At 43.2% G+C, this 26,948-nt stretch overlaps 2 protein-coding genes across 2 annotated transcripts in view; one reads left to right on the top strand and one right to left on the bottom strand.

Annotated features, from left to right (window-relative positions):
* Positions 1–1,624: 1,624 nt before the first annotated feature.
* Positions 1,625–6,342, bottom strand: cry5 (cryptochrome circadian regulator 5). The gene is made up of 12 exons (XM_084011841.1): positions 6,270–6,342; positions 5,727–5,951; positions 5,433–5,627; positions 5,208–5,326; positions 4,946–5,100; positions 4,633–4,773; positions 4,223–4,390; positions 3,975–4,115; positions 3,398–3,549; positions 3,199–3,309; positions 1,975–2,096; positions 1,625–1,873 (listed from the first exon to the last, which is right to left on the bottom strand). The coding sequence occupies exons 2-12, from the start codon at positions 5,939–5,941 to the stop codon at positions 1,812–1,814; spliced, it is 1,581 nt and encodes a 526-aa protein (XP_083867967.1). The 5' UTR covers positions 5,942–5,951; positions 6,270–6,342; the 3' UTR covers positions 1,625–1,811.
* A 1,818-nt stretch (positions 6,343–8,160) lies between these two features.
* LOC311015445 (FERM domain-containing protein 5-like) overlaps positions 8,161–26,948 on the top strand; it is a gene marked incomplete at its 3' end in the record, with an annotated part of 53,966 nt that continues 35,178 nt past the window's right edge. The window contains exon 1 of the mRNA XM_084012686.1: positions 8,161–8,530. Coding sequence (XP_083868812.1) covers positions 8,429–8,530 — 102 coding nt within the window. The 5' untranslated portion in view covers positions 8,161–8,428. The remainder of the gene's footprint in view (positions 8,531–26,948) is intronic.

A 26,948-nucleotide genomic window follows, 5' to 3' on the forward strand; every position in this document is an offset into this window, starting at 1 on the left:
AAATTAAACAAGAATGGGTAACATGGGCGTAGCCAATGGTGTTCTTCAGATTATCTTTTATGAGGTGACGAAACCCAGCTCCTGCTTTAGTAAAGGAGTTTTATATTGTAATAAGTCAATATTGGATGTTTATTCTTGTTTGGTTCTGTTGGCCAATAGAGTGGTTGAGTGCATTCCTATTATTTAGTAATGTGAGTTGATGAAAAACATTTCTTACAAAACGTTAAAGAGCCCATGGCCGACGGTATGTCAAACACAATAAATAAACAAAGACCAGATATTCTCCCATTTTTCAAAATAGCAAATTTGGTGTTGCCGAAATTGAGAATTAACTGTTTGATGCTGCTGCCAGTGGAGCAAATAAACTCCTGAGATAAATCACCACTATTTAAGCTCCATGAAACGCCAGCTGCATGGGAACATGCTGTTCTAATCCAACTGGGATATAACAGCAGTCAGATCCAAGATGGTTTGAGCGGTGAGGTGTCGACACAGACAGAAGCTGAGAGGGGCAAACCGTTGGACAAACGCCGGTGGAGGCAGATATAAATGGGATTTAGATCGCAGATTAATGAATCAGCCGATGACTCTTGGAGCCAGAGCCAATTTAACATGTTTAAAGGGGACAGAAGTGCAGAAAACAGACTGACCATCTCTCATAACATACAGCGTTAGAGAAAAATATCAGATAAATCCATGATCAACTGAGGTTTATTGGCCTGGCGCCAAGTGGACCCTCCCTCATGCACAGTTGGGACGGCAGAGTGTTTTGATGTTTGACAGGTCTCTGTGGAAACCGAGCTTGGCTTTGTACAGCCGTCTGGCCCGCTGCTGAGGTTGTGACATCATCTTCTGGATATTCACACCATGTCAGCTCCAAGGAAGCAGAAACAGGAGAAGACTTGGCCTCCAAGGACAGCTGTGCGCCCCACACACTTACACACAATGACCACTCACACTGCCTTTAGCCAATCACAGGCACAGATCGTCAACGTACAATATGTTGTTGGCAAATGGGCCTTAACTAATGTTGCAGCATGCTCAAATTAGACAGCGGTTGATGGCCATCATGATGAATGGGATCAATTAAGTTTTTTTCCATTTATAATTCAACATTTCAGGAATTAAGTCACTGAAAATATATTTGTTTGGAAACCCTGCGGATAAACACCCACATATATATGCTTTGATATGTATATCTCTATATTAGAAAAAGAGAGCGACTGATTTGATTGCATTAGAATCTTACAGGCGTCGTATATCATTTCATGTCTTCCCTTTCTGCACACAGTTAAGTATAACATGTCTGTTGTGTGCACTAAATCTTCCTACTCAACAATTCTATTTACATTCTGCTGACAAATGTGTGCACCAATATTTTAAAATGCTGATTAAATCCCATTAAATTGACCAATTCACTCAATAAACAGTATTTAGTACAACAACATCAAAGTGATGTTTTTCTGCAGGTGGAGTTACAGCGCCCTCTAGTGGCGATAGTGAGAACGCCAAAATATAAACCGTGTACTAGCTCCAGTTGAATTTAGCCGTTTGCTGCTCCAAGATGCTAAAAGGTTACAAACCGTAGCATTCAATCTTTATAAATTTTAATTTAATCTGCATACAAGAAACATTCTTCAAGTATCACATAAACACTCATAAACGGTGATATAAAATCTAAAAAGTCAAAACAGTACCAATATAAAAATGGTCATTACTGAGAGGTGTAATAAAGAAAGTAGACACATACATGAGACAGTAAGAGTCATAGATTACAAGAGCTCCATTACTTCACTTCATTGTGTGTACCATTACTTTCTTCTGCCTTTCTTCTTCAACATCTCAACGACAGACGGAGCCTGCCGTTTTACACCTTGAAGGAAAACGAAGTATTAAGGAAGCAGATTTTTACGTAGACATAAATAAAAATTGAAAAGATGATTCTCTCACACAAGCAGACATTTCCTGCAATACCTTGCTTTTTGCCTGGTGATGTGCTGGGCGATGCAGCAGAGTCTCCTGATCTCCGGGCGTAAGCCAACTTCATCCTCTGGACGTTCTTCTTGCTGATCACTTCATGCTGTACAATGGGATGCGGGTAGTCCAGTGTTTCCCCTACCATTGTACAGGCCTGGCGGCCCGCCAGGCCAAGGAGACCTGCCGCCAGGCCAAAAAAAAAAATCAATATACCAAAAATAAGCCACCTATCAATTCATTCATAAATCAATAATCATTTACATTAGGAGCGCCTCCGCGCAGCACAGCAGACTTGCTCCGCAAGACGCGCGGCCGCAACAATCCTCGCCGCGCGCTCCCGCTACTTTTTTCTTCCGTGTACTTTACGCGCTCTTGATGTTGTTCTGATGCCGTTCCGCCTCGTTAAACCACCACGATGTCGCTTTCTACTTTGAAAACACGGAACGTTGACACTGTATTTTGATAAGCTGTTGCACTCTTCAGACTCGTGGTGTGAGCGGAACCGGTCCATAGGGTCCATAATATTTATTTTATTACATTACATTATTATTTATTTTTACATAATAAAAATGCCGCTGTGTGTCTCCGTCCAAAACCCGCTGCGCTCGCGCTGTCTGCTCGCACAGATCCGCTCGTGCGCACATGCGCTGATGCAGGTCGAGTGTTGTCGAGAAATATAAGCAGAGACGGCGCTCCTTAAAAATAACATCACGCCATGTGTGTGTAGTATTAGGACGTGATGACGTATGTACAACCGGCCAAAGCCCGTTTGCCCCCCCTCCCCGGGGGGGAGGATTGTTTTTGATAAGATGTGGAACTTTGAGTTAACTGCTGTTGAGTAAACCTATAACTTATATTTTACTTGATAAAATAAGACAATATATGCACTCATATGTCGTTGTAGTGTTTTACAGTATCTGTAGCTATTAATGTGATGCTCATCATTTTCCAGCCATATTTTTCCGGCCCCTAATTTTGCATAATTTCCATCAACCAGCACCTTAATAAGTCACTCTCCCCTTGAATCCTTGAAAACCTTGAATACACTCTGGTTGAACAAAAATGTTGAATGCAAATATAATAATTGCAGAATTGCAGACTGCTTGCTGTGCCACCTGACTTAATCCAACTGCACCAATACACCATCCCACGCGTCTCGTCTGTTTAGGGTTTTTTCGGTGGGTACCACCGGGCCTGAAAAAAATTCTAGGGGAAACACTGGGGTAGTCTTCACCCACAATGCATCCTGCTGCCTGCTGGACACTGCGTGGAGCTTTCCAAGGCTCATAGATATACTGGGCTGGGAACTTCTTCAGCAGAGGAAGGTACTTTCTATAAAGTAACATTTTTTAAGACTTAGATTTGATTTCATAAAATAAATGTACAATGTGTGACAACTTGAGCTGGTTAGGTTACTTACTTGATGTAGTCTCCGTTTTTGTCTGTCTTCTTGCCAAACGCGACGGGGGAGTAGACTCTGAAGAACTGGTGGAAGAAGGCACTTGCCGAGAGCCACTGCCAGTTTCCAGCATTCAGAGCCCAGTCGCCGTCCAATAAAAGCTCTTCAAACACCTTCAAGGGCAAGCTTGGTGAGTTCACTTCTATCTAACTCCACACCAAAATTACTTTTATTGTTTTCAGATTTGTAGGCTTCACCTTCAACCGATCCTCCTCAAAAGGTTTTTACAAATAATTTCCCCATGTGTAGTAGTACTATGACCGATGAACAGACTTTGATGTGCAAAATTGGTGCAGTTCACCTTTAAAATAGGTTGAAAATACCTGTTTGAAATTTGAAATGATAAAATCCTGTAGACACCAAACGTAATTCGATGAGTTCAAGCGTTAGTGGTTTATATCAGTACTTTGTAGCGTAGATAATGAGGTGTTATTTTGCAGCCGTCTCTCATGCATTGTAAACTGCTCATGGAACCACATGGGTAATGGACTGCGTACTTCATTTAGAGGTGCAACAGAGGCAATCTCATTTTACACACCTTCTGCCCTTCTTCCCAGCTGATCCACATGTCTCCCCTGGTGAGAAAACAGGCAACAGCATGCCTGGCGAGGTGGTGGATCCAGCCCTCCTGCCTCAGCTGAGTCATGATGGCATCGATGAAGGGGAAACCAGTCCGAGCCTTAAGTGAGATACAGAACAGCCACGATAATTAATTAGCGATTCTACTGAATTATCATGAAAACTCCAAATTGTAGAATTTCCCTTCACATTCATTAAAATTTTTACCTCACTCCACGCAGCCAGATATTCGGGATTTGTGTCCCAGTCCACTTGGGTACATACAGGGTTTCCCTCCATTGTGTTAAAGTTAGGGATGCCCACACTCGCTGTGTAGAAGAACTCTCTCCACAGCAGCTGGCCGTGCAGGGAAACTGGAGGATCGGAGTGCTTCTTCTGCAAATGAAAACAGTCAAAGTAAGTCAAACTGAAACAGAATTTCAAAAGTTAAGACTACACATCAATAGCTAAATTATATAGCTTAAAGAAAACATCTCGCAGATTTTTTTGTTAACTGTTGAAATGGATTAAACACTGAGGAAAGTTAAGTGACATTGCCATTAAAGAGCATCAGTTGTGAGGCCTCATTTCTTAAAATAATATACCTACAAAAGTTGTGCTGCGATGGAGACACTCACCCCCTGATAGACATTAGTCAGTCTCCACCAGAACGTGCGAGCAGACAGGCAGCCGAAGGTGACATATGGACTGAGGACCGTGGTGCTGGGGCTCAAGGAGTTCGGAGAAGTCTGTGGCTTCTCAAAGCCACACACCCATCCCTGAGGTAAGAAAACAGATGATGTAGAAGCAAACATTGCATAAGAAATATGGATGAGTTCATGTATACGTTTATATAAAGCCGTGGAGAGGGAGGGAATTTCTCCAGGCGGTGAATTTCAGTGGCAAAACCCCTTCAGTCGTGTAGGGATAAAGAAAACCTGTGTGAATTACCGTTCGTTTCATATGTTCATCTAGTCTCCTGAGAGCCTCCCGTTCTCCTCCGGGGAACTGCTCCTCTCCAAGAGCTGCAGCATCCAGGCCGAGCTCCTCCAGTGTAGGGAAACCGTATTTCTCCTCATGGTTTTCTGAACAGGGAGTTTTCACATCTGTGAGGAAGACAGATATGTGAATATTTCAATTAAGCACTGATTAATGTTTATACTTTCCATAAAGTCTTATTTTAGGTGTGGGCATGATCCGGTGTTTGTCGTACCGGTCGTATCCTCCATGGTTGGAGCAGGTATGGGTTTCTTCGGGGGGCCAAGAGTTTTCATTAGTGCCTGCATGCGATTATAAGTAAGCGGAGCCTTTCCATTGTTTTCCTCTATAATCCTACAAGAGAGACAAAACGAACTGTATGACGCAGTGGTCAACAACCCTTAAATTTAATATTTCACATGTAACAGATGCAAAGGTGTCCAGCATGAGTTAGTAATACCTGTCTATATCGTAAAGAGTGTGGGAGATCTTGTAGATGACTTCAACGCTGTGTTCTTGGGCCAGTGTGGTCACCGTCGTGTCACGGCTCAGACTGTAGGGCTCTGTGTCGTACTCATAGGTCAGCTTTGTTACTTTCCACTTGTCAAACAGCTCGGGGAACACTTCCTCAGGCTTCCCTCTCACAACAAACAGCCTGAAGGTGTCCAACACATCACACATATATATATATATATATATTAATAATAATTATAATAAAATTAAATTTTCCTGAACGTCGTCCTCGCGTCTCTACCTGGAGTTGAGTACCCTGAGGCTGCGGTCCAGGTCTTTGAGGGCACCGATGAGGAACCTCCAGCGGTTGATGCACATGCGGGTGACGTTGTGGAGCTGAGGGTCCAGGATGAAGACTGGGTACAGCTCCTTGCAGTCCCTAAGAGCAGCCATCAGTGCTGGGTTGTCGTGCAGCCTGAGTCCCTTGCGGAACCAGTGAATACATGCATGAGTCATGCCTGTGAACCTGTGAACACATTGATGTCAGACATTTCTTTATTGCACATGATCCCTGAAAGAGGTCGGGGGGGGGGTAAAGTGAACTGGGTGAAAGTTGGAAGATTTCCAGTGAAGTCTAAGACAAAGTGCAGTGTAATATGCATGCTCAAACAGTGGCAAATGTAATAATAGCTTGGAGTGGATGGGCGTTTTGGGGGCGACGATTAAAATTCGTGCGCCTATATTTTGGAGCGACCCAATACAACAACGAACCAACAATATGATAAACGACACTGAGTTACATCCATAAGTAAAACCCAAACTATGCACAGCACCGAAACTTTACCTTAAACTGTGCCTCAAAACTGTCGCGCTGCGTCTCTGTCGAGAGGTTTTGTTTGGTAACCGGCACGCTGATTTGTGTTACAAAACGGGAAGCTCCGTGCAGCAAAATAAGCCAACCAGAGAAGTGGAGAAGCCCCACGTGTAGCCACACCCCCCGACCCCCCATGCAGTTTGACGTTTGTCCACCAGATGGCACTAGTCTGCAAACTAGGCTGCAAGTTTAAACAATATAAATATATATCTTAAAAATGCTCGTGGGCAGATTTGTGAATGAAAACGTGAAGGCTGCGTGTCCTCCACGTTCACTCTGCCCACACGAGGGAAACAACAACAACAACCACATACGGGATTCTTCGCTTAGTCCAACGACTCATGACGTCACACAGCCCGCCGAGGTTGCTCATTCAACATACGACGTTATCGCCTTGCAGCAGCCACCAGCTCATCGTAGCTCGCCGTGATCGTATAGTGGTTAGTACTCTGCGTTGTGGCCGCAGCAACCCCGGTTCGAATCCGGGTCACGGCATTGCGGGACAATGTCACGGCAGATGAGCTGTCTTTTGCTTTGGGTTGTACGTTGCAAAAACCCGATAACTAGTCCTAAACAACAGTTTTTTCCCCGGAAGGAAAGGGTTTTTGTTTTTCCGTTAAAGCACTCGTGCAGTGGTTCTCTTTGGTGGAATTTGGTGATTTTGAGTGTGAATTATTTTCATAGATCGGAAAAAAAACAGGGTTGTTTTCCGATCTAATGAAGAGTAGATTATTTTTTTGTGAGATACATGGTTCTGTAAACATATGATGATGTTTAGAAAAGTATACACTGCCGTAGATTAAACTACCCAGCAGTGTATGAGTTTAAAACGACAACAATCAAACATCTACAGCAGGAAAATGCAACACACATTAATGCCGCACGAATAATAACTACAATAGTAAAACCCCGGAAGTCTGGATACTTCTTCCCCCGTTTAACATGTAGCCCTAAATGTATTAAGTTCCCCCCCACTTCCTTGTCCTTACCGTGAAGCACCACCAGAGGGAGACACAGCCAAGGAAACCGGCAGACTGTTAACAGGTCGGCTCCTCGCTCAAGGCGGTTCTTTACTGCAGTGGGATTTTGATGGGAGCCTACTCGTGACGGCAAGTGCTCTCAGGTTAAAGAAAGATGGCCTGTCGAGGAAGCCATACAATCTCAATTGGTTTTAATAAAGCTCAATCAGTCTCTGTTATGTGGGTCTCTGGTGCAAACTCAAGAATGTGAAGGAACATGCCCCCTTTATCGATTTAGGCTACATATGTATTTATATTATACTTCATTAAATATGCAAAGTAACACTTTATGACACTTATTCGTTTGACTCATTTTTAATGAGACACACGAGAGCCATAGTTTAATAGCATCATCGGACAAAAAACATGAGAAAAACATCTAATGAAACAAGGCGATGAATGGGGAAATCTGACTCATGCTAGTTTAAGTTTAATTAAATAATATTAAGGTGACGCTTTAAACCTACACTGAATGCAATGTCGATGTGTAGCCTATGTTAAGTGTGTCTCTAGTTTTACATTGTTGTGTTTACTAAGCTATATTTGTCTCGTGTTGAATATCAGTGATGAGTTCACCAACTTCCCCGGCAGCACAGAGGGCCTGTCCACTGTTTGACCACTGTTTTAACTGTTATTATTCCCGACCATGTGGCTGTAGTCACGACGAACACCGGCCTATCGGAATGTCTTCCCCGCTCGTTGGATCCGAGGACGCAGCGTCTCAGCAGTGGCTGCCGGAGCCGTCACTCAACGGCCTCGGCCCGCCCAGCAGCATCGGAGCGGCATGGCAACGGCGGGGAGACGGAGGGGAGGGGTGGTGGTGTGGGGGGTGACAGCCTAACCGGACCAGAGAGAGTGCGGCAGGCGGCTGTAGCACTATTTCCACTCCTTTCACTGAGTGGAGAAACGCACCGTGCGGCTCCTCGGCCAGCCCGCGCTCACACACGCTGAGAAAACGATGCGCCACCGCCGCCGCTGCTGCGCTCAGTCGCTGCCGCTCACCCGGTACTGGACTAAACAACAGGGACGTCCGTAACGCGACAGAAGATCCCCTCCAAAAAACTTGTAGCCTATGTGTGCGCCCGGTCCCGCACGCAAACCACCGAGAAGATGCTGAGCCGCCTGGTGAGCAGCAGCATCCGGAGCCTGGACAGGGAATGCAACTGCACCGTGAGGCTGCTGGACGACTCGGAGTACACCTGCACGATTCAGGTCAGTGGGGGTTCAACGTTAGCCCGTCTCTCTGATCACCTTGTTGTGGAGGACGTGCCGTTAATGGGGCGGCGATCAGGTAAAACAACCCCCCCTCCCCAGCACATCGCCTCTCTCAATCTGCTGCAAAGGATGTGTCATCAACCTTTAACTCCGAGCAATGTCACACACACACACACACACACACACACACACACACACACACATGGATGTTGCTATGTGTTCATGGCCAGACGTCTGCTGATCAGTGGACTGCAGACACCGCTGTTGTCGGAGACCATCAACTGTGTTGGACACTATGACGTGCATTGCGTCAAGGATTATTAATTAGCGTCGCCTTGACAGAATACAACATAAAACAAAATCAAATATCTCTTTAGGCCGTTCTCGTTTTGGCAGCTTTGCTCATTCACTGATTTCTAAGCGTTATAGATACAAAAAAGTCTGGATAATCTAATCTTGAATGATTTTTTTGGAGAGGATTTCTGGATCCTCTACGTGATGCACAAGAGGTTTAACATTGTCTAGATTCCAATTCTAAACAGAGGGTGGGCATGTGTTCATTTGTATTAACAAGGCAGGTGTCAGACCCCCAAGCTACCAGTATGCCCTTCAGCCCGACCCTGGGTTTGACCATGAGCGTCACTCTGCTATGATTTTGGACTTACGTTTAGGTGAGGCCACAGGGATTCATTGTTTGCTACTAAAACCTACAGATCAAGGCGTTTTAAGCAGATGCTAAGTCCTACCTGACTCCTCTCCCTCCTTCTAAAACACCTGATATAGTATAAAAGGCCATACATGAATCAGTTTTGCTCCTACTCTGGGATGCATTAATGAAAGCTGAACGGTTTAAACAGTTAAAGCTCCTCTGGTCTAATGCTGTTGGGTCGCGCTATGGTTTTACTTTTCTCACCTTGTGGCTATTTGTTTCACTCCATCAATGATCTTTTTAATATATTGTTGCTATAGTTGCAGAGAAGCATTGATTCTACTTTATGGTGACTGAGGGGTTTTAGTGCTGCTGTGGAGGAAGAACAGATGAAATCCTGTTTGCTCTGTGTAGATTAGTGTCTTTTTCTCCTTTGGCAGGTTTATTGGTCTCCCATGTACTCCGGTGATATCGATTCATTCTGCACATTGGATTAGTCAGTCGTCAGTCAGTCCCTCGCTCAGCGACTCCCCCCCCCCACACACACACACACTTGTTTGATGCATTTCCCTTTATTTCTCTCACTTTCTTGAAGCGTCTCGAAAAATCAATTGTATTGACATGGACGAAGGTGAGACATGACCAGAGTCAGAAAACAGACTCTGCTTGTTTATACGGAGAGAGCGGAGGAGTAAGAGCAAGTGATTCTTGTCCAATACTTCATTTTTAGATCATGTGTGTGTTTCCCTGCAACAGTCCTTAGAGCGGCTGCACCATCAAAAAGCACGTGTGCATCGTCTAACTTGGTTTGAGTTGCCGGAGCTGCGTTTGAAGCTTGTTTCTTGAAGGGATTGCTGCTGAATCGGAGACGACAGCATACGAAGACCATCACAGCACCTGAGAGGATCAGCCAGGCAAAGGCAAAGCAAGCCTTTCAACATCTAACAGCTTGAAGTGGGAGGGCTCAGGGGGGACGGAAGAGAAGTGATTTCATGTCAGTCTCGGGGTCCCTGCTTGTACTCGGCCTGTCTCTAACTAAATAATACATAACGCCAACAAGTGGTAGGCTGCAGGGCCGTGATTGGTTCTCATACATTTAGTCATTGATGCAACGTCCCCACTTGAAGTTCAGCTTTAAAGTTCATGTTTTGCATGTAACTTTTTGCTTCTGACTGCATGGTGTGTTTTTGTTTTGATGAATGGTGTTCGCCAGAGTAACAGCCCGTTCCCCCCTTGACTTTCGAGCAGCTCCATTCGTCCCTATCGTGATTCAAAGTGTTTGGCTGTCAAGATACGCTGATCTCACCCTTTTAGCAACTGAAAGCACAGAGCAGGGAGCGAAGGCTTAATTTTTTTTAATAGCGGAGCTCTCTATTGAGAGATTAGCTCTCTATTGGCGTATTTCATTATTTCCACCATGGGAAATAATGAAACACGTTATTGTTTCACGCTGTGGGGCTCTTGATGAAACAGCCTAAATGAAAACATAAATAGGATCATCGGCTTAATCAATTGTCTGTCGTTTACAGCAACAACGTCACCGTTTGTTTGTATTAGAATGCTTAAATGCGACATTTAGGGAGTTGCACTGATTGTGTTAAACACGATGCCTCCGTGCGGCTAAATAAGCCCGAGTGAACGTGTTCATGAAGGACGTTACTGTGACCTCACTGGTGTTTGACAACGCTGTTGACTCGCTGAAAATGGGAGCGGATGGCTGCTGTCCTTTTCCTGCACAACCCTAGAGATGTGGCCCACAATGAAGGTCCCTCGTGGGGCTCAACAAGCGGTCACGCTTTCCATTTAGCTCAATTAGCCCACACCTCGAGCCGTTATATACTGTTATCCCATCAGGGTGAAATGATGGTTGATATGACCTTCACAAATGGAAAAAAAATATATTACTGTGAAGGAAGCATGGAGTGTAAGAGGAAGGAAGCCAGGCAAAGATGAAGAGAACAAGTCCTGTTTTTTTTTAAAAACATGGACAGACACGGGGCCCCAGACTCCCTTCGCTCGTCACTTTACCAGATTTACCTGCCAGCTGCCTCAGATTGCACCACCACCTCCCGTTTAGCTCATCCATACTGTGCGTCTGTCCGCCTCTCCTGCTGATGACGTTGTTGCTGATTAGATTACAACCCTGGAAGCACGGGAAGGCTTGAGTTTATCGATTCCTCCTGTTCTTTCAACGCCATTCATTCCTTTAGGATATTCAAAGGCTTCTCACAGTCAAAATACACTCCCTTGAAGCCTCAATCCAGGATTAATTGGTTGGGTAAAAGGTGGAAAAGTGCTGTGTTTGTGATGCCGCTCGGCACCTAATAGCAATACACGAGGCACTCTTTATGAGATGCTCTGGACTTTCAAGTAACTACAATGTAAGCCCTTACACCTTATTATTAGACAGTAGGTGGGGTGGAGGGGAGTTGGTCAAACAAACCAATTTTACAGCTATTTTGAGATTCCATTAGTTGTGTTTGTGACACCTTGTCCATGCGTTGATCCAACAATTATCTTTTAATGAAACATAAGCGAGAGTTTTTGTTTGTTTGTGTTACTGCGACCCAGTGTGTTAGAAAGGGACGCCAAGGTGTCTGACGAAGTATCAGCATGTGATGAGTTGGGAGCATCATTATGTGACGAATAAATGAGTCTTTGGGAGAGATGGGCACTCAAAGGCACCATAGAAGCATGAGGAAGCCCTGGACAAGAACTTGGAGGCCCCGAGCAGCCCCAAAAACAGGATCAGGAGCAAAAATATGTTGTTGGTGAACATCAGTAAAAATGTCACATCGCCTAACTCCTTGGTCCATAATTAGCCGACACAGTTAAAGGACAAGGCTGAGGAAATGTTTTTCTTTTGTTTTGTTGTCAAAAACAACATTTAACTGATCCTACTAACAAGTGTTGTTTGTGAAGTCGAAGCCTGACCTTTTTTCTCTTCACCATAGAAACACTGGGATTATTTAGATATATGTTGTGTTTTGGCCGTTATACCCTGGAAGGCTTTGAATTGCGGTTAAGGAGCCACAGCCTATCACTGCTAATCAGCCGTATCTCGTTAGATAACACTCGTCAATGCCCCACATTCCACATAGTTACATTTAATGAGTTTAGTTATGCAAGTTATGCGATTCAAATCAAGATTCATAGCAGTGAAGATGTGGAACGCACACTCAATCTCACATTTTTTATTTAATAGCAGTAAACAAAAGGCGGAACAAGCTTTGCAATCAGGGTAAAAAATCATGGCAGATATTCTGGACCATTTTCTCTAAATTAATATTCCTACCGTGAACCGAAAGATGCACATCAGAGATGGAGAGCCAGACGAATGATGGTCTCTCATTGATCCGGAGGGATGTACCTTATCACCGTGAGGGAGCGGTTTGGTCACCTGGCACCAACTCGGATCCCGTGGAGTCCACTAATGAAATTAGGGCCGCTCTTCCCAAGCCAAATGCAGAAATTGGAAGGAGCTCCGCTTGTTTTGCGTTGTGAATGCATTATTGAAATAGGTTGCTCTCGTCTCCTAAGTGGTCTCTCTGCACTCATATTGTTTTTTTCTCAGCGTGCTCTGCTAAAATTGGAATAGAGGTTGTAACATATTTTGTTTTCAAACATGCTTGTGTTGCCTTCACCTTCTTACTGAAATAGTGATAATGGCTCACATGTCGCCCCTAAAAAACAAAAGTTCAAACATGACCGTAGACAAATATTAATGTGCAAATGCTTTTTTATCAAATGCATCTTTTTTTTAGTTCAGAAGAGGAACCCAGAGATCTCTTTTAGAAGCTTTTAGATTAACATACAAAGTGTTGTGTTCTTTACTGTGGCTGCGTATTGAAATGGTTGCACCCAACTACAGAACCCAGATATATTACAAGGCATTTCACCTTCACGCCCGAGAGGATTTGAGAGGCTTGAAATGGTTCGACGACGTTGATGCTTGCGTCCTTTATCATACTTCAGTGTGATTGGCTGAGCTGTTGAAGCAGCGACGTGACTGGCTGAGTGTGTTTATTAGGCACTACACCCTCTTATGCGTATTTCAATTTTAGCCGCCAACTCACCTTGCTGATCATACATGAACCAAAATAGCAGTTGCGGTTTGAGATGCCCACGCAATCTAATTCACTTAGTCTATAAATACTGAATACTTTAATCCTGTCGAATGTGAGGATGTTGTTCACTTGTTTTCCATTTCAGATTTTTGTGTATGAAAATAATTACGGCGTTTAATTGACTACAGAAAAAAATCATTCAAACAAATAAATAATCAAAAGGTTCAACTTTGGGAACCTGACGTCCAAGACTGGAACTTGATGCAAGCGGACAACCAGCCAACATGTGATTGTTGGATTGTTCCATTCTGGGCACGTGTTTGAGTCTTGGGTACACTGGGACATGCATGAATGCTCTCACTTCACTCAGAAACTGCTGTCAGAATGTCTTTGATCACGACTCTCAGTCTCTTCTCTCGTGGATCTGCTCGGCAGCTGATAACAGAAACGTACTTGGATCGGGAAGCTCATTGAGGCTAACGGATCAAATGAAATAAGGATGTTCTGTTTGTATGTTGGAAATAATAAGTTCATCATTGAGTCTGTTGGCGGCCTCTCCCTCACGGTTAAAACACTGTGTATGAACAGAGCATGCATTGCCGTAAACCTTTCTCCATAAAGGTTTATCATACAGTATTCAGCATGTAGTTATTGGATACATAAATCTGAATGTCGTGACGTGGCTCACAAGCATGGGATTGGAGAGCTTTTTGCCCATAATAATCGTCAGACTGGGAATGCTGGATCAGTTTGTCTAACCTGTGCAGGTATAGTATAAAAGTAGGAAGTGCTTCGGACAGAGCTCCTGCATATCAGCCTCGCTTCGTCCTGCTGAAATCTGTGAGAGAGACGTCTTTCTGATGTGAAGGCACCCGGCTAAATAACATGTTAATCCATAATGTGGGGAAATGGTGAGATAAACCCCTCAAGGCTTTGGTGTGCTCTGAGATTAGGATATTCGGCTGTTGGCCATGACAGTAATATCTACGGCTCCAGTAATGTCAGGGCCTCCAATACACTCGCCACACTGAGTGATTGTTTCGTGTACTACAGTGAGTGTTGGCTACCTCGTGGTAATGAGCAATCACTGAGGATTACTGTCAGTCTATACCAACTCCTATTAATGTTAAATTAGCAAATTGAAGCTGTCATTTACAGTCTTGAAATTTCCATAGTGTCATACTTAAAAAGACACATGGAATATATTGGCTGGAATATTGCTTAACTGTAAGTTCATTTTTATTTTATTGATCTTTATTTCAACTTAAGTTAATTTGCTGAATATATCATTCAGGTCAGTTCTCCGGCTTCCTCCCACAGTCCAAAGACATGCAGGATGGGGGTTGATTCATGACTGTAAAGGCCCGTAGGTGTGAATGTGAGTGTGAATGCTTGTCTGCCTCTACATGTCAGCCCCGTAATAGTCTGGCGTCCTATCCAGGGTGCACCCTGCCTTCGCCTGTCAGCTGGGATCGGCTACAGCCCCCCCCCCCCCCCCCCCCCCCGCGACCCTGAACAGGGTGATTGATGATGGAGGGATGGATGGATGGATTATTCAGTTCAGTCTTGAACATAACATTTAATTCACTACTCGCCTGCCAGATGCATCGATATTGAAACACCTAAAAATGGTTAGAAACATATTTTAAGTGTTTATGACTTTGCTAGGGAAATGCAAATCTGTTGGTGAATAAAATGATATGACGTGCACAAATTTCCATATGGATTCTGAATTATCTTCATTCATCTTCATCTGCAGGAGGATTTTCAGTCAGTTGTGAATGGGGGGGCGGGGGTATTTAGTCAGGGGCTCATGTGCCTCCATGTTCTGTCAAAGGTTTTCATTCAGCAATCAAGGCAGCGAGGACGACTTCAATCTTGGATTAAAGGTTGAGGTTGCTGGGTTGTCAGCTTTCCAAATCTGTGTGTGACGAGAGTGAATATTTAATGTTGGTTATCTCTGAAGCACATGTTTCTGGAGGTGTTTGATGAAGTCAGCCTTGTGATGCAAACAGCGGCAGTGATAGGAGAACCCGCCGGTATACTTAAAGCATTTGGTTTAGTGATGTCACTGCATTTGCTAAGCATCTCAAGGAGCCACAGTTTATAGTGAAACTCTCTCTTTCTCTCCAGCTCAATGTGTCTTTTGTGCTTCTTCTATTTATTTAATTTTTTTTGCCCTTTCTCCTGGCTAGCCCCTAAATTCCACAAAATCCCCCCTTTGTACTTTTTCACTTTGATTTCTCCTCTTCTCCTCCCTGTCTTTGTCTTTCTCCTCTCCCCGTCAGTAGCTCTGCAGCTGAACAGATTAATGAGCTCGCCCCGACTGAACCTGACACCGGTAGACAACACAGCAAAGACATGCTATACGTGACAAAGCAATAAAGGATGCTGGAGGCGTTTCACTGGAGGCTATAAGCATCACAACCATTGTTAGCCACTCAAAAGGCTTACGTTTGCAACTTAATGGACACTTTGCATATACGGGGGTTCCTTGGCTTTTAGCCAACCTGGTGCCATGTGTCCAGGGATTGCAGCGTTGTTGTAAAATAGATTTCTATGTATTTTGATGTCAATCTCCAATCATCTGTTCTTCATGTAAAACAAAATATGCCATGTGCTTACATAGGTTAGTACCAACCAATTTCAACCAATTCAAGGGAGGTGTGTGTGAATCCCTGCTGTACAAAACATCCTGTTTCACTGGAGAATACATCACAACACAGATGCTAAGACGCTCTAACCGTTTCACTGGGGCTTTAAGTAATAGCACTGCTGTAGGCCCGACTCTGGTGAGATAATTTATTATTTATTTAAAATAAGCCATATTGTCTGTTTCTTCCAGTCATCTAAACCCCTATATTATTATTTTTCCTGTAATGCCCCAGATGACGGCTTCTGACTTCTTGTAGTTATTTTTCTCTCAAACCAAAGTTTCATAGCAAGGAAATTAATGAAAGCCAACAAATAACATACAATATTCATTCTCTGCCTCTTTTCACATTGATGAATTATGTCTCTACGGGAGGTGGTGTGTCTTTTCAGTTGCCTTTGATGCCTGTAGAAAAAAAAAAACTCTGATGAATGTAGAAAACAATTTATTGTCTAAAGGCACCGAAGACCAGTCTGTCTACAGCCTGCTGACACGCCAGGGTGCTCCAGTCCAAACAAACTCATGAGAAAGACGAAGACGTGATTGCAGAAGAGTAGGTCAAGAGCACGTCGAGTCGAGCTGAGCCTCATCAGTTTAATTAAAATGGTAACGATAAGTGTCGCGGATTTTATGCACTGCATAGTGTGAACTAAGTCCTCTGTATGGATGGTTTTAATTTTGTAGCTGAAACATAATTAAGTAATTTTCCTGTCATATTTGTGAGGCATCAAGGAGATTGCAGTTTTAATGTGAGGAGTCGAGCAGCAGCCAGACTGCATGCAGTCATACTACATCAGCCCAGTATGAGAGCATTTATATCTCGGGGATTGTGTAGTAATTGATAGACTAGATTGTAGTAGATTGGGGAGCTCAAAAGGGAAGGAAAAGGCCTGCAACTGAATGTTCTTTTGTTTTGTAATTCGCTGTCTTCCTTACATCTTTTCACACAACTCTCAATTAGCACATAGCACCACTAAACCGTCCACAACGTTTGGGCCAGCTGCAGTAAGGTGTCGGAGGTGCACCATCTCTGAAGAGAGCTGCAGTGGGGCTTTTAAGGTTAGCAGGATGAATGTGTATTAGCCTCTCAAGGCTGGCTGACATCAGACCGGAGGAGAACCCCCCCCCCCCCCAGCACAGGTTTTCCAGCAGGGAAATCTTTCAGGCATTAAAGAAATAAGAGAGTGGTTTCTTGTCCTCATTGGAGCCTTCCCAGCCGCTCCTATTCCTCTTCTTTTATGTCGAACTTGAAAGGAGAGACGGGGCTTATTTGGGAGGAAGGCAGGAAGCTTGCTGTGGAGTTGAGGACGTCACCGGAGAGGAAGAGTTCAGGCGCAGCGCCGATTCTGTAGCAGACCAACTTGGAAATCATTGTGCCGTGATTTTTTTTTTTTTTTGCTCAGACATGGGCCTCATGCGTTATTCATAATTCACTTCCTTCTGGTTCCATTAGTTGATATTTAATCACCATACTAATGATGTTTTCAGCAAAGTGCTCTGTGTGTGTGTGTGTGAGTGTGTATGTGTGTGTGTGTGTGTGTGTGTGTGTGTGGGGGGGGGGGGGGTCTACCCATGTACCTTTGTGTTGCAAAAAGATCTGATTTTGTGAATTCATGCACGAATAAAAGATGGCACCGTCATTTATGTATCCACCGTGTGTGTGTGTGTGTGTACAGGGTGCTTTGTAAAGCAAAGGCAAAAAGCTTATTACACACGGATGCTGACGTCCTGTTGGGCTGCCTGCTGGCGTGGCACATTACGACAACAGTATCCTCTGAGTGTGAATGCTTGTGTGTGTGTGTCTCTGTGTGTGTGTGTGTGTGTGTGTGTGTGTGTGCACGTGTCAGCAGGTGCTTTAGAAAGGAAGGCTTACATTGGTCAAAATGGAGACGACTGTATTGTTTTTTGTGATAGTCAATAGTTTAAACATATGAAGTGCCACAGCTCCACTCATGTGTTCGCTGTCTTTCATGTGTTACACCATATATTAATGTAGTGCCTTCGTCTGTGTGGTCAGTCCAGGCTGTGTATTGCGGTCTGTGGTGTGTGTGTGTGTGTGTTTATGTTGTAGTTGCCTTGTTTGCCGTCTCCTGGGAGTGCGCCGGGGAATGAAGATGCACTCTTCTTGTTTGAGCCACAGAGCCAAGGTCATGTGCAAAACTATTATTTGTTTAACAAAGTCAACACAGACGGTGTGAAAGACGTGTTCGTTGCTGCTAGAGTCCCTTTGACTGCACAAATGGCTAAGAGGTTCAAGGTAAGAAATGCAATGCATTAATCAGCCAATCAGCAGTGCACTTATCCAGATCACACAATCAGCGCCAGCGAAGCCTCAGTTGTTTACCTTTAAAACGTTTCATTTTTGGTAATGTCTTCCTTCCGGATAATGTTCTATATTAGATTGTTTTTCATATACCTAAAAAGGTTCAGCTTTTAACTGCAGCGAAATAAAAACACAAAACCTCACAGTTTACTGTATGAAAGCGATGACAGTAAGATAAACAGTAGCCACCACCCCACCCCCGCACATAAATCACTGCACTGTGTAGTAGTCAGCAGGTCCGGAGGTCTCTCTCTCTCTCTCTCACACACACAAACACACACACACACACACACACACACACACACACACACACACACACACACACACACACACACACAGTTTCTACTAACTCACAGTCAGCAGTTTTCATTTCATCCCTTTCTGTTTTCATTCCAGATAAAATGCTGATATTTATTTGGACTTATTCGCTTGTATGAATTTAGAGCAATTTCCATTTCATTTCCTTTAGTTTATTTTGAAAGACAAAAAAACATGATGAGAAGTGGAGATGGTGCGACAGAGTTTTACCCACCACAGAGACACCAATCCACTCACTATTCCCCCATTAATAATAAGGCAACATGGCCCATACTCCTATTCTTAGTTTTATATAACAGTTATTTTCCATATCTTCCCTCAGCACATTCAAATAAAAGCCATTTACTAGCGAAGCACCTAAAGAGTTTTATTGCAAAGAGATGATAAATAAGTCATCGTTTGCTTAAAATGACATCAAGATGTTGAGACCTTTGTTGGCACCAGGTGATCTGGTCTGGGGTCAGCTACAGCCACATCTTTGCTGTGGAACAAAGTGCTTTATTGGTGGACTGACAGAGATGTTCCTGTTTCAGAATAACACATCTCCTAATTTGATTGTTTCCCTCGGTACAAAATGAAGACTCTACGTCTCTTTCTGTCTTTCAACCCTTGAACGCCAGATTCCCCCACAGCTCCAAATGCTAGTGTGACAACAAACTTTTAATTCCACCTAGTCTGCCAGGACGCGTTAGCTTTATTATGGTAGCCGAGCCATAGCCGAAGTACTCAGCGGTGAAGTCTTCTCTTGGGAAAATGTACAAAGTAAAACAAACCTCTCCAGTCTTTTAGACGGATGAGATCGGATTTTCATGACTTCAACCGGGAAACAAGCAAAACTGTGGCTGCAGTCTGCACTGAATCTGGGTTCATAAATGTTTCAGAGGACTTCAGGACGCTGTTGATATGCAGCTTTTTGTTAAATATCTGGTTAGTCCCATGTGTTTTATAAAGGAGCCAACCAGATATTTCTGCACTGTACTTCAATGTGTTATTTGATTCTTATTTGAATGTAGATTTTTGGCTTCTTATATGCTATTTTACATTTTTTTGATTCACACATCTGTATTTATATCTTCAGAAACATAATGAATGTAATCAAGCGTCTGGCACTTGCCGGGGGTGTGGTACAGTCTGTACAATGCCAAATATGAATTTTGTTTGAATGAGTAGTACTAAAGTTTGACAATTTGGGAAATACAGTTTTTGCTTTCTTGTCCAGATTTGGTTAGAAGTTTGATACCAATCTGGCCACGAGAGTATCTTCTCGTCTAACCCTCGGCAGGAACACCAAAAAGCATATTCTTCCAATAAGACAAACTCGCTGTTCCAGTCTAATGACATTTTATTCATGAAAGATGGTTCAGAGGGCTTGAATGAATGAAATGCATAGCTGGAGAACTTTGAGACTTAACACCAACATAACAGATGGTGAATTTTGGTGATTACAAGCAGATGACATAAGATGGCGTTTATGCAAACAATAATCATCATTACTGGGCAAAGCCATCCAACTGTCTCCCCTTCACATCCCTCAGAGCCGGCTGGATCCCCCCTCTCATCGTACGCGACTGCACACTCTTTTTTAGCTCGGCTCCTCAGTCCACAAGTCTGCTGCTGTCTATTTTTAAACTCTCTATAGCGGAGCAACGGTATGTGCATGGAATATTAAGCGCTCCTCCTCTAACTGGCTCTCGCTCATCCCCTTCTCTAACTGTGGGTAACTCTGTAGTCATCATCGGCTCACTTCCATACGCAGAGCCGTCACACACTTCAGTCAAGTGCCAGACCAAAGAGCCCTCGCCTCTTTTTCTTTAAACAGCTCTCTTGCTTTCCATCTCGCGCTCTCCCCATGCACACAAACACCCAATCACTCCGCTGTCTTCCCCCCCATGTCTCCCACGGTCTCTCCCTCTTTCTCTCATCGCCCCTCTAATATTCCTTTTGTCTCTTTTCCCCGAGCTTCTTTTCTCCATCCTCTCCTGGCATGCTAAACAGCATGATCAGTGAGCAGACTGGCTAACAGGCTACTTTGTAATCTTGTGACGTCTTGCAGGGAGCCGCTGCTCTAAAACGCAGGGCTGGTCGTCTGTGTTTTCTTAAAACTAGAAGAAGGCAGAACTGGTGCAATATGGGAGCTTCTCCCTCTCCTTCTTGTCTTTATCTTTCTCCAAGGCTCTCAGAGAGGTGGACAGCATGAGAATGACTCACTGAGAGGGATTGAATTCCCCGGGCCAGAGGTGCTCCTAGATATCAGCATTTACAACATGTAGCTGCTGACATTTTGTACAACATACGGGTCCAAGATGGATGTTTATGGACACAACTCCTCATTCAATTTATGAGCGTTTGAATTAGATTGAACAGAGATGTGGTCATGCAGGCACACAGTGAATCTTATTGTTAAGAAATCACTGTTACATAAAGTTAAATTTTGATTATTTTCAACTAATATCTAATTGGTCAGATTAGATCTCTGTGCCGTGCAAGAGAATGACTCGTTCATCAAAGAACAAGAGCGCTGCAGGGTATGAAAGTCAGTGCAGCAGCCTCAGGCCTTTTTGAAGCTTTTAAACTCACTGATTTTTATGGGAAAATTATAACATCTATTTCACAAAGTCTTGCTGGACTTGGGTTTTCCGGTATCCCTCAGCCTTTAAAACCTGGTTGAAAATCGTTCTCGTTTTAGTTCTACAAGTAAGCTAGCATGTCAGAATTTCATCACATTTGATGCCATCACAGTTCGCCTTGAGCCCCTTCCTCTTAGGAAAGCAAGGACAAAAACAGAAATACAAAAATATCTCATGAAATAACCACAAGTGCTCAAACTTTTGCAGACTATCACGTGTCCCTGTAGAATCCCCTCACTTATTAATATGTTTTACACAGCCTTTAACCCTTATGCAAAATATGCAAGGCAAGCAGATTGCATTTCCTCCATCTGATGATGCTATATGTTGGTCATTAATTAAGGAGTTAGATAACCAGAGGATGCTGATAGCCTTTAATGATAGCCTCAATGTTGCAAAAATACATTTTATTGCCACTTTAAAATGGCATGCTTAATCAGAAGTCTTCCTCTTAAGTGACATCTTCTACGATTTTCTGGCTGATTAAATGGATGAGAAGCATCATATTGCTGGGGACAAGACAATATTAAATTAATGAAATTATAGCTGGAGAGCTTCACTTGAGAAATCAATAGAAATAACAACCAAACGACTTTCAAATTGGTCAAGGGCAGCAGTTCAGTCTCACTTGATGCTTTATATTATGGACTCAACATGCTTTGCTGACCTGAGGACTTGCTGCACCTCAGTGCTTTGGAGATCAGTGGCTCGGGCTGGGCTGCTCCAAGGTGTGTGAATGTGAATAAATATGTGTACACATAACATGGGGTTTTCTTTATAGCTTGATATTATATATATTATATCATTTTTGGAAGCCAAAAGGATTTCACATGCTTCTTTTTTCTTACATAAACAAGCATCTAATTAGTCTCCTGAGCTTGGTTTCTGGGCCTTAGACATCAAGGCAAGGGAACCACTTCTTTTCTATCTTTTGAAACTGTACCTGATGATGAGATGCTACTGAGAGCTTCCTTTTTCTGTTGCTTTCTTTGTTTACTGCATTTTTTTACTTTTTTTTACTCGCTGTCTCAGCCGATTTTTCAAACCCATTTCTCTCTCTCTCTCCAGAGCCTCATCTGGATTTCGAATCATCTATATCAAAAGAAGGAAGAGGTTCTCTGCCTCAATTAAGGATGAGAAGTGACTCAGGGGAGCACATAATAGGCAGATTGCCGTCATGAGTTCACTGGGAAAACTTTGACATTCTCCCCTGCAACTAATGTGATGAATGACAATGGAGGCTTGTTTGCCAATGCAGGTTTTTTTTCTATTTTACTCGGCTGCTTTCCCCTAACCGAAGCCCAAGCATCTGTTTGACTGGAAGATTTACGTACTGACTTCTCTGGCAAAGGGCAATCCCAACACAGCTGTTTTGACAATGTTTGCTGACAAGGTCGTGGTGATTTAGCTTGAAGGGCTAAGTCTTGAAAATCCTTCTTGTGCCTTTGTTATGACGCGAAATACCCGTTTTCTGTTTTTTTAGCTTGAGGAGAGGTGAGTGAAGTCAGATGTCCCTGCCCTAGTGGCTCTGTATCTTCTTGTCACGGCAGCGTATGTCCCACCCAGCCAGCCCAGCGACTTTCCACCGCCCTTGGATTTTTTTTGGAGATGCTGGGGAACTAGAGGTCTCCATGGCAACAAGATTATTACATCACTACTCTCCAGCTGCTGTCGTCAGGCTGGTGTTTAGCCAAGCTCTGCGGCAGCCCAACAGTGACTCCACACACTCATCACACAAACACACACACACACACTGCTGCGCATGCCAGCCTCAGTCTGAACTCTTCCAAACAGAAGAATATCACCATATGTTCAAACGTATTAAGATTTTTGATAGGAGCGAGCTTGTTTCCATTTGGAATTTCTTGTGTAGAATCAAAACTTGAAATGTGTAATTTTCTTCTAAAGAAAAGTGTTTAAAGGCCTGGGTGCCCCTCAAGCAGCCTGTGTTTGTGTGTTTGAGGTATTACACTGCAGTAATATTTTAAAAGAGATTCATGCATTGTTAACAGTGTTAACCAGAGCTACAATGCAAAATGTTTAATGATTCCAGATTCTCAAATCTGACTTTGTCTCACATTATAGGACACTGAACATATCTAGATGTTGGGCTGTTGGTCACATTGGGCTTGAAGAAATTAATTTTAATATATATTATAGATCAAACACTAAATTGGTCTAATGAAGGAAGGGATTATTATTTGAAGCCCTACTTGAAATATGTTATGAAGAAGTCCAGAAAAAAAGGAGAATGGTAAGAAGGGGAAGGAAAATAAAGCGCTAGTGTTAAGCTTGGTTTTCTGAATGGAGATGCTGGCAGACGGGCAGGCAGAGGGTATGTCTTCCTGTCTTGATCCACTGGCTGAGAACATAGGAACAGTGAGCTGGGTTTGACAACTGAGAGAGGCAAACAGGAGACTGGCAATCCAGGGTAGTTGAAAGGCAGCTGGAGCTCAAAGCACATGAAAACAGGGTTCACCCAAATCTACTTTGGCCTAAGACCACAGCTACCATTGTAGACAGAATGATCTGCGGAAAACTGGGAGGAAATCCAGGGTTGATATACTGCAGCAGTCGATTAGGTGACGAGACTCAGGTGTGCCAGTTGCCAGGGCTCAGGAGTAGCCACGCCCACAAACACAGACAGACACGCGAGGAGCACAGGAGATAAGAGGGCAGGGGTCACACAGAAACACAAGGGCCGAATCTCAGTGTCCACACTCATGGACGACTTTGATGCGTGTTCCCATTATGTCCTTGAGGGCTTATGGCTGTCCCAGTCTGGCTCGCTCGCAGACTTTTGGAGCCCTTATAAGTCACACAAAAATACCAGATGACTGTGCCTGCCTTATCCACTTGTAGCCTCCTTTACCCCAGTTTGGTTTTCGCCTTGGGGAAGATTTGTTCTTAAAATGTTTGGCTCCGTGTAAATGGGGTTAACAGTCTCAGTTAGCCCAATTTTCCAAGGACTCGGTCCCTGTGGATGCCCGTGATAGATGGCCACATGGAAGCAACTTACCTCCATCTGTCTGTGATGTACATGCAGAGAACGTCACAAGGTTGTGATTGGTACAAAAAGGTCCAACAGCACCAGGCCTGACATTTTGCGACTGGCTCCCTTTTCCTAACCCTTGTCTCTGCCAGCGACCTTGTTTCAAGAAGAGTGAAAAAAACTCCACGGTGTCCCTCAGCTACATCATTCATCAAGTTGCCATTACTGCCAAAGACAGGACAGTGTATCCCAGAAGGCCTTATGTACTTCTTGCTTTGACAGAGGTCAGAGTGACCTTGCTGCCTGACTGAATGCTCCCCGCTCTGATGTTGGTCCCTCAGCTGCTGAACATTTATGTGTGCACCGTGTGCTGGAGGCCCTTGGCTCTCACTAAGAGGAGCGAGATGTGAACAGATGTATTAACGGGTGTTAGAAGGTTCCAGGTGAGACTCTGCAGCTGTGGTGCAGTTTTCCTAGAAACAACATTACTGTATTTATAAAGATGCAGTATCATTGACAAAAAGTTTAAATATACAATGCTTTCCTTTCATTTCCTTAAGGAGTGTTACACATTATCCTCCTACGTTTTAGAGCAAATCTAAAATAAGAATTATGACGTCAGCACATAAATCTGCATGGGTGGTGGAGATTAAAAATTCATAAATTGTCCGAATGTGGAGGATAATGCCGCAGAATGAGAGGTGAGGAGAGAAATAGAAGGGACAGAAAGAGGAAATGCAAGAAAGGATTAAATAATTACACCGTTTAGTGTAAAGATTGGCAGACGGGTTCCTTGTTGAGCAGAATTTTTGCTCAGAGTTTTACTTAAAGAAGAGATCATGGCCCACCTCTCAGCGTTGCTCAGCAGGATCACAGTCAAGAAGGTCAAATCAATTAAACTTCTGCTCGGCTCTCATCCCATACAGTCTGGGCCACTAGAGAGAAGCATCTACTTCACTGTAACTCTTGCGCTTTTATCAGAAAAGTACAACACCTTCGAAATCATTCATTGGCTTTGGGGTAAATGGTGTGTTAAAGTTACATGTGCACAGTCTCAGATAAAAAAAACAAAGAAACATTTTATTACAGATACATAATAACTGAAACAATTTTCAAAATTTCAAAACATTCAATCCGGAGTGAAATTTGGCCACTGATCAAATTCTATGAAGTTATATTATGTCCTAACGGAAAACATCAGCTTTACTGTATTCTCTGAAAAGTGTTCCTGCAGATTAATGAAGCCATGATTGGCATTATTAATGGTGACTTACTTCTATACACACGTAGTTTTACCCTGAAAACCTGTTCACACTGTGAACCTGTACAAATCATTTGTATTCACATCATACACAAGGCAATAACAGAGGCAGAGACATGTATTGAGTTGATTAATATGTACACTGGCATGTCTATTTTGGGACATGCATTGAAAGATCAGAGAACCACTTTAAAATCGTATGACATAGAGGGCTTAGAAAGAAAAGATTTATAGCAGTGATAAAGCTTATCAACGCAAAATAATTTAAATTTCTGGCATGTATCATATTTGATCATTTGACTGACTAATATTTACAGAATAGAAGAGTATATTTTGATGGGAGTATGTTTGTTTCAGAAATATGGAGGCTTACTGGAGGCAAGTTCATTTCAATTTCTTCCTTGACCCCTAAAAACAGTCCACTTGAGTAACACGTCTGAACAGGTGACATTGCTGTGCATGAAAAACTTCAAATTGCAATAATTTATTCACACTTTGTATGTTTGAAGTGCACTAAGCATTTCCCATGAAGCTCCCTGATAAAGGATCAATGTTTGCAGGTGACGTGGCTGAATGTGTTTGTTATCTGCATCTACTGTATATCTGATTACTTGACAAAAACTAGACACGTATTTGACTTTTACATAATTTACATTTTCCCTGTAGTGTATAGGTATGACTCAGCTGTTGTTACTCATTAATTAGTCTGTTTTCTGCTATCTGGACCATTAATTTCCTCTTGTGGGGATAAAGCACCATGAAAGTGCTTATCATGAGTTCTGGGTCATGTTGGAGAGGCCTGTTCTGTATGTGATTAACCAGCAACAGTATTCTCATCCAAGGGGCGTTATTTACTTTGTCCCTAAAAAGCCTTGTGTTATTGTCCCGCTGCTGGTGGACCGTTAGATAAAGAGTCAGTTTATTTCAGTCTGGACCAAAGTGCTGGATTGACTGACAGACAGTATGATCGTCTTCCATTGAGCCACTAGTGTGGTTAAAACTAATACTCTTGTCTTTTTCACAATGCTGCTTAAACTCTCTGACAGCGTTTTGTTTATTTTTAACCCACTTTCACACCAAGCAGCAGCTTTTAATGGCTATACATTACAAAGGCACAAGTTAATATGTTTCCTCTGTACTAAGACAATCTGTACGCCAGTCATGCTTGGCCTCCCCTCCACGTCCAGCCAGGCTAAAGACATTTAGAATGCTTCCGAAAGTCAATTACCAACCCAAAGGATCAATAATTGCTCTGATCTTTACAGAAAACAGAGTAAAATAATGATACCGGGACCTGAAAACCCAATTTTCTCTCCATGAATCTATGTTTTTTTCTAACTGACTGACTCAGTCTGGTGGGCTATTTACGCCATACATAATTTGTTCTTTTGACATTTGTTCAATAGTGTAGCAGGGCAGCAATGATGACTGCAAGCCTGACTATTACCAAGAAACACAGCTGTACCCTAAAGATCTCACAGGATGTTTGAGTGCACTCAGTTTACAGGATGCTGGACAGCTCAAC

This window comes from Eutrigla gurnardus (assembly GCF_963514095.1).
Source record: "Eutrigla gurnardus genome assembly, chromosome: 1".
Classification (NCBI taxonomy): Eukaryota; Metazoa; Chordata; class Actinopteri; order Perciformes; family Triglidae; genus Eutrigla; species Eutrigla gurnardus.

Coding starts and splice junctions, on each gene's coding strand:
- cry5 (XM_084011841.1), bottom strand. CDS start 5,941: ATGACTCATGCATGTATTCACTGGTTCCGCAAGGGACTCAGGCTGCAC. Junction 4,774..4,945: donor ATGAACATATGAAACGAACG/GTAATTCACACA, acceptor TTCTTACCTCAG/GGATGGGTGTGTGGCTTTGA. Junction 4,116..4,222: donor ATCTGGCTGCGTGGAGTGAG/GTAAAAATTTTA, acceptor ATCTCACTTAAG/GCTCGGACTGGTTTCCCCTT.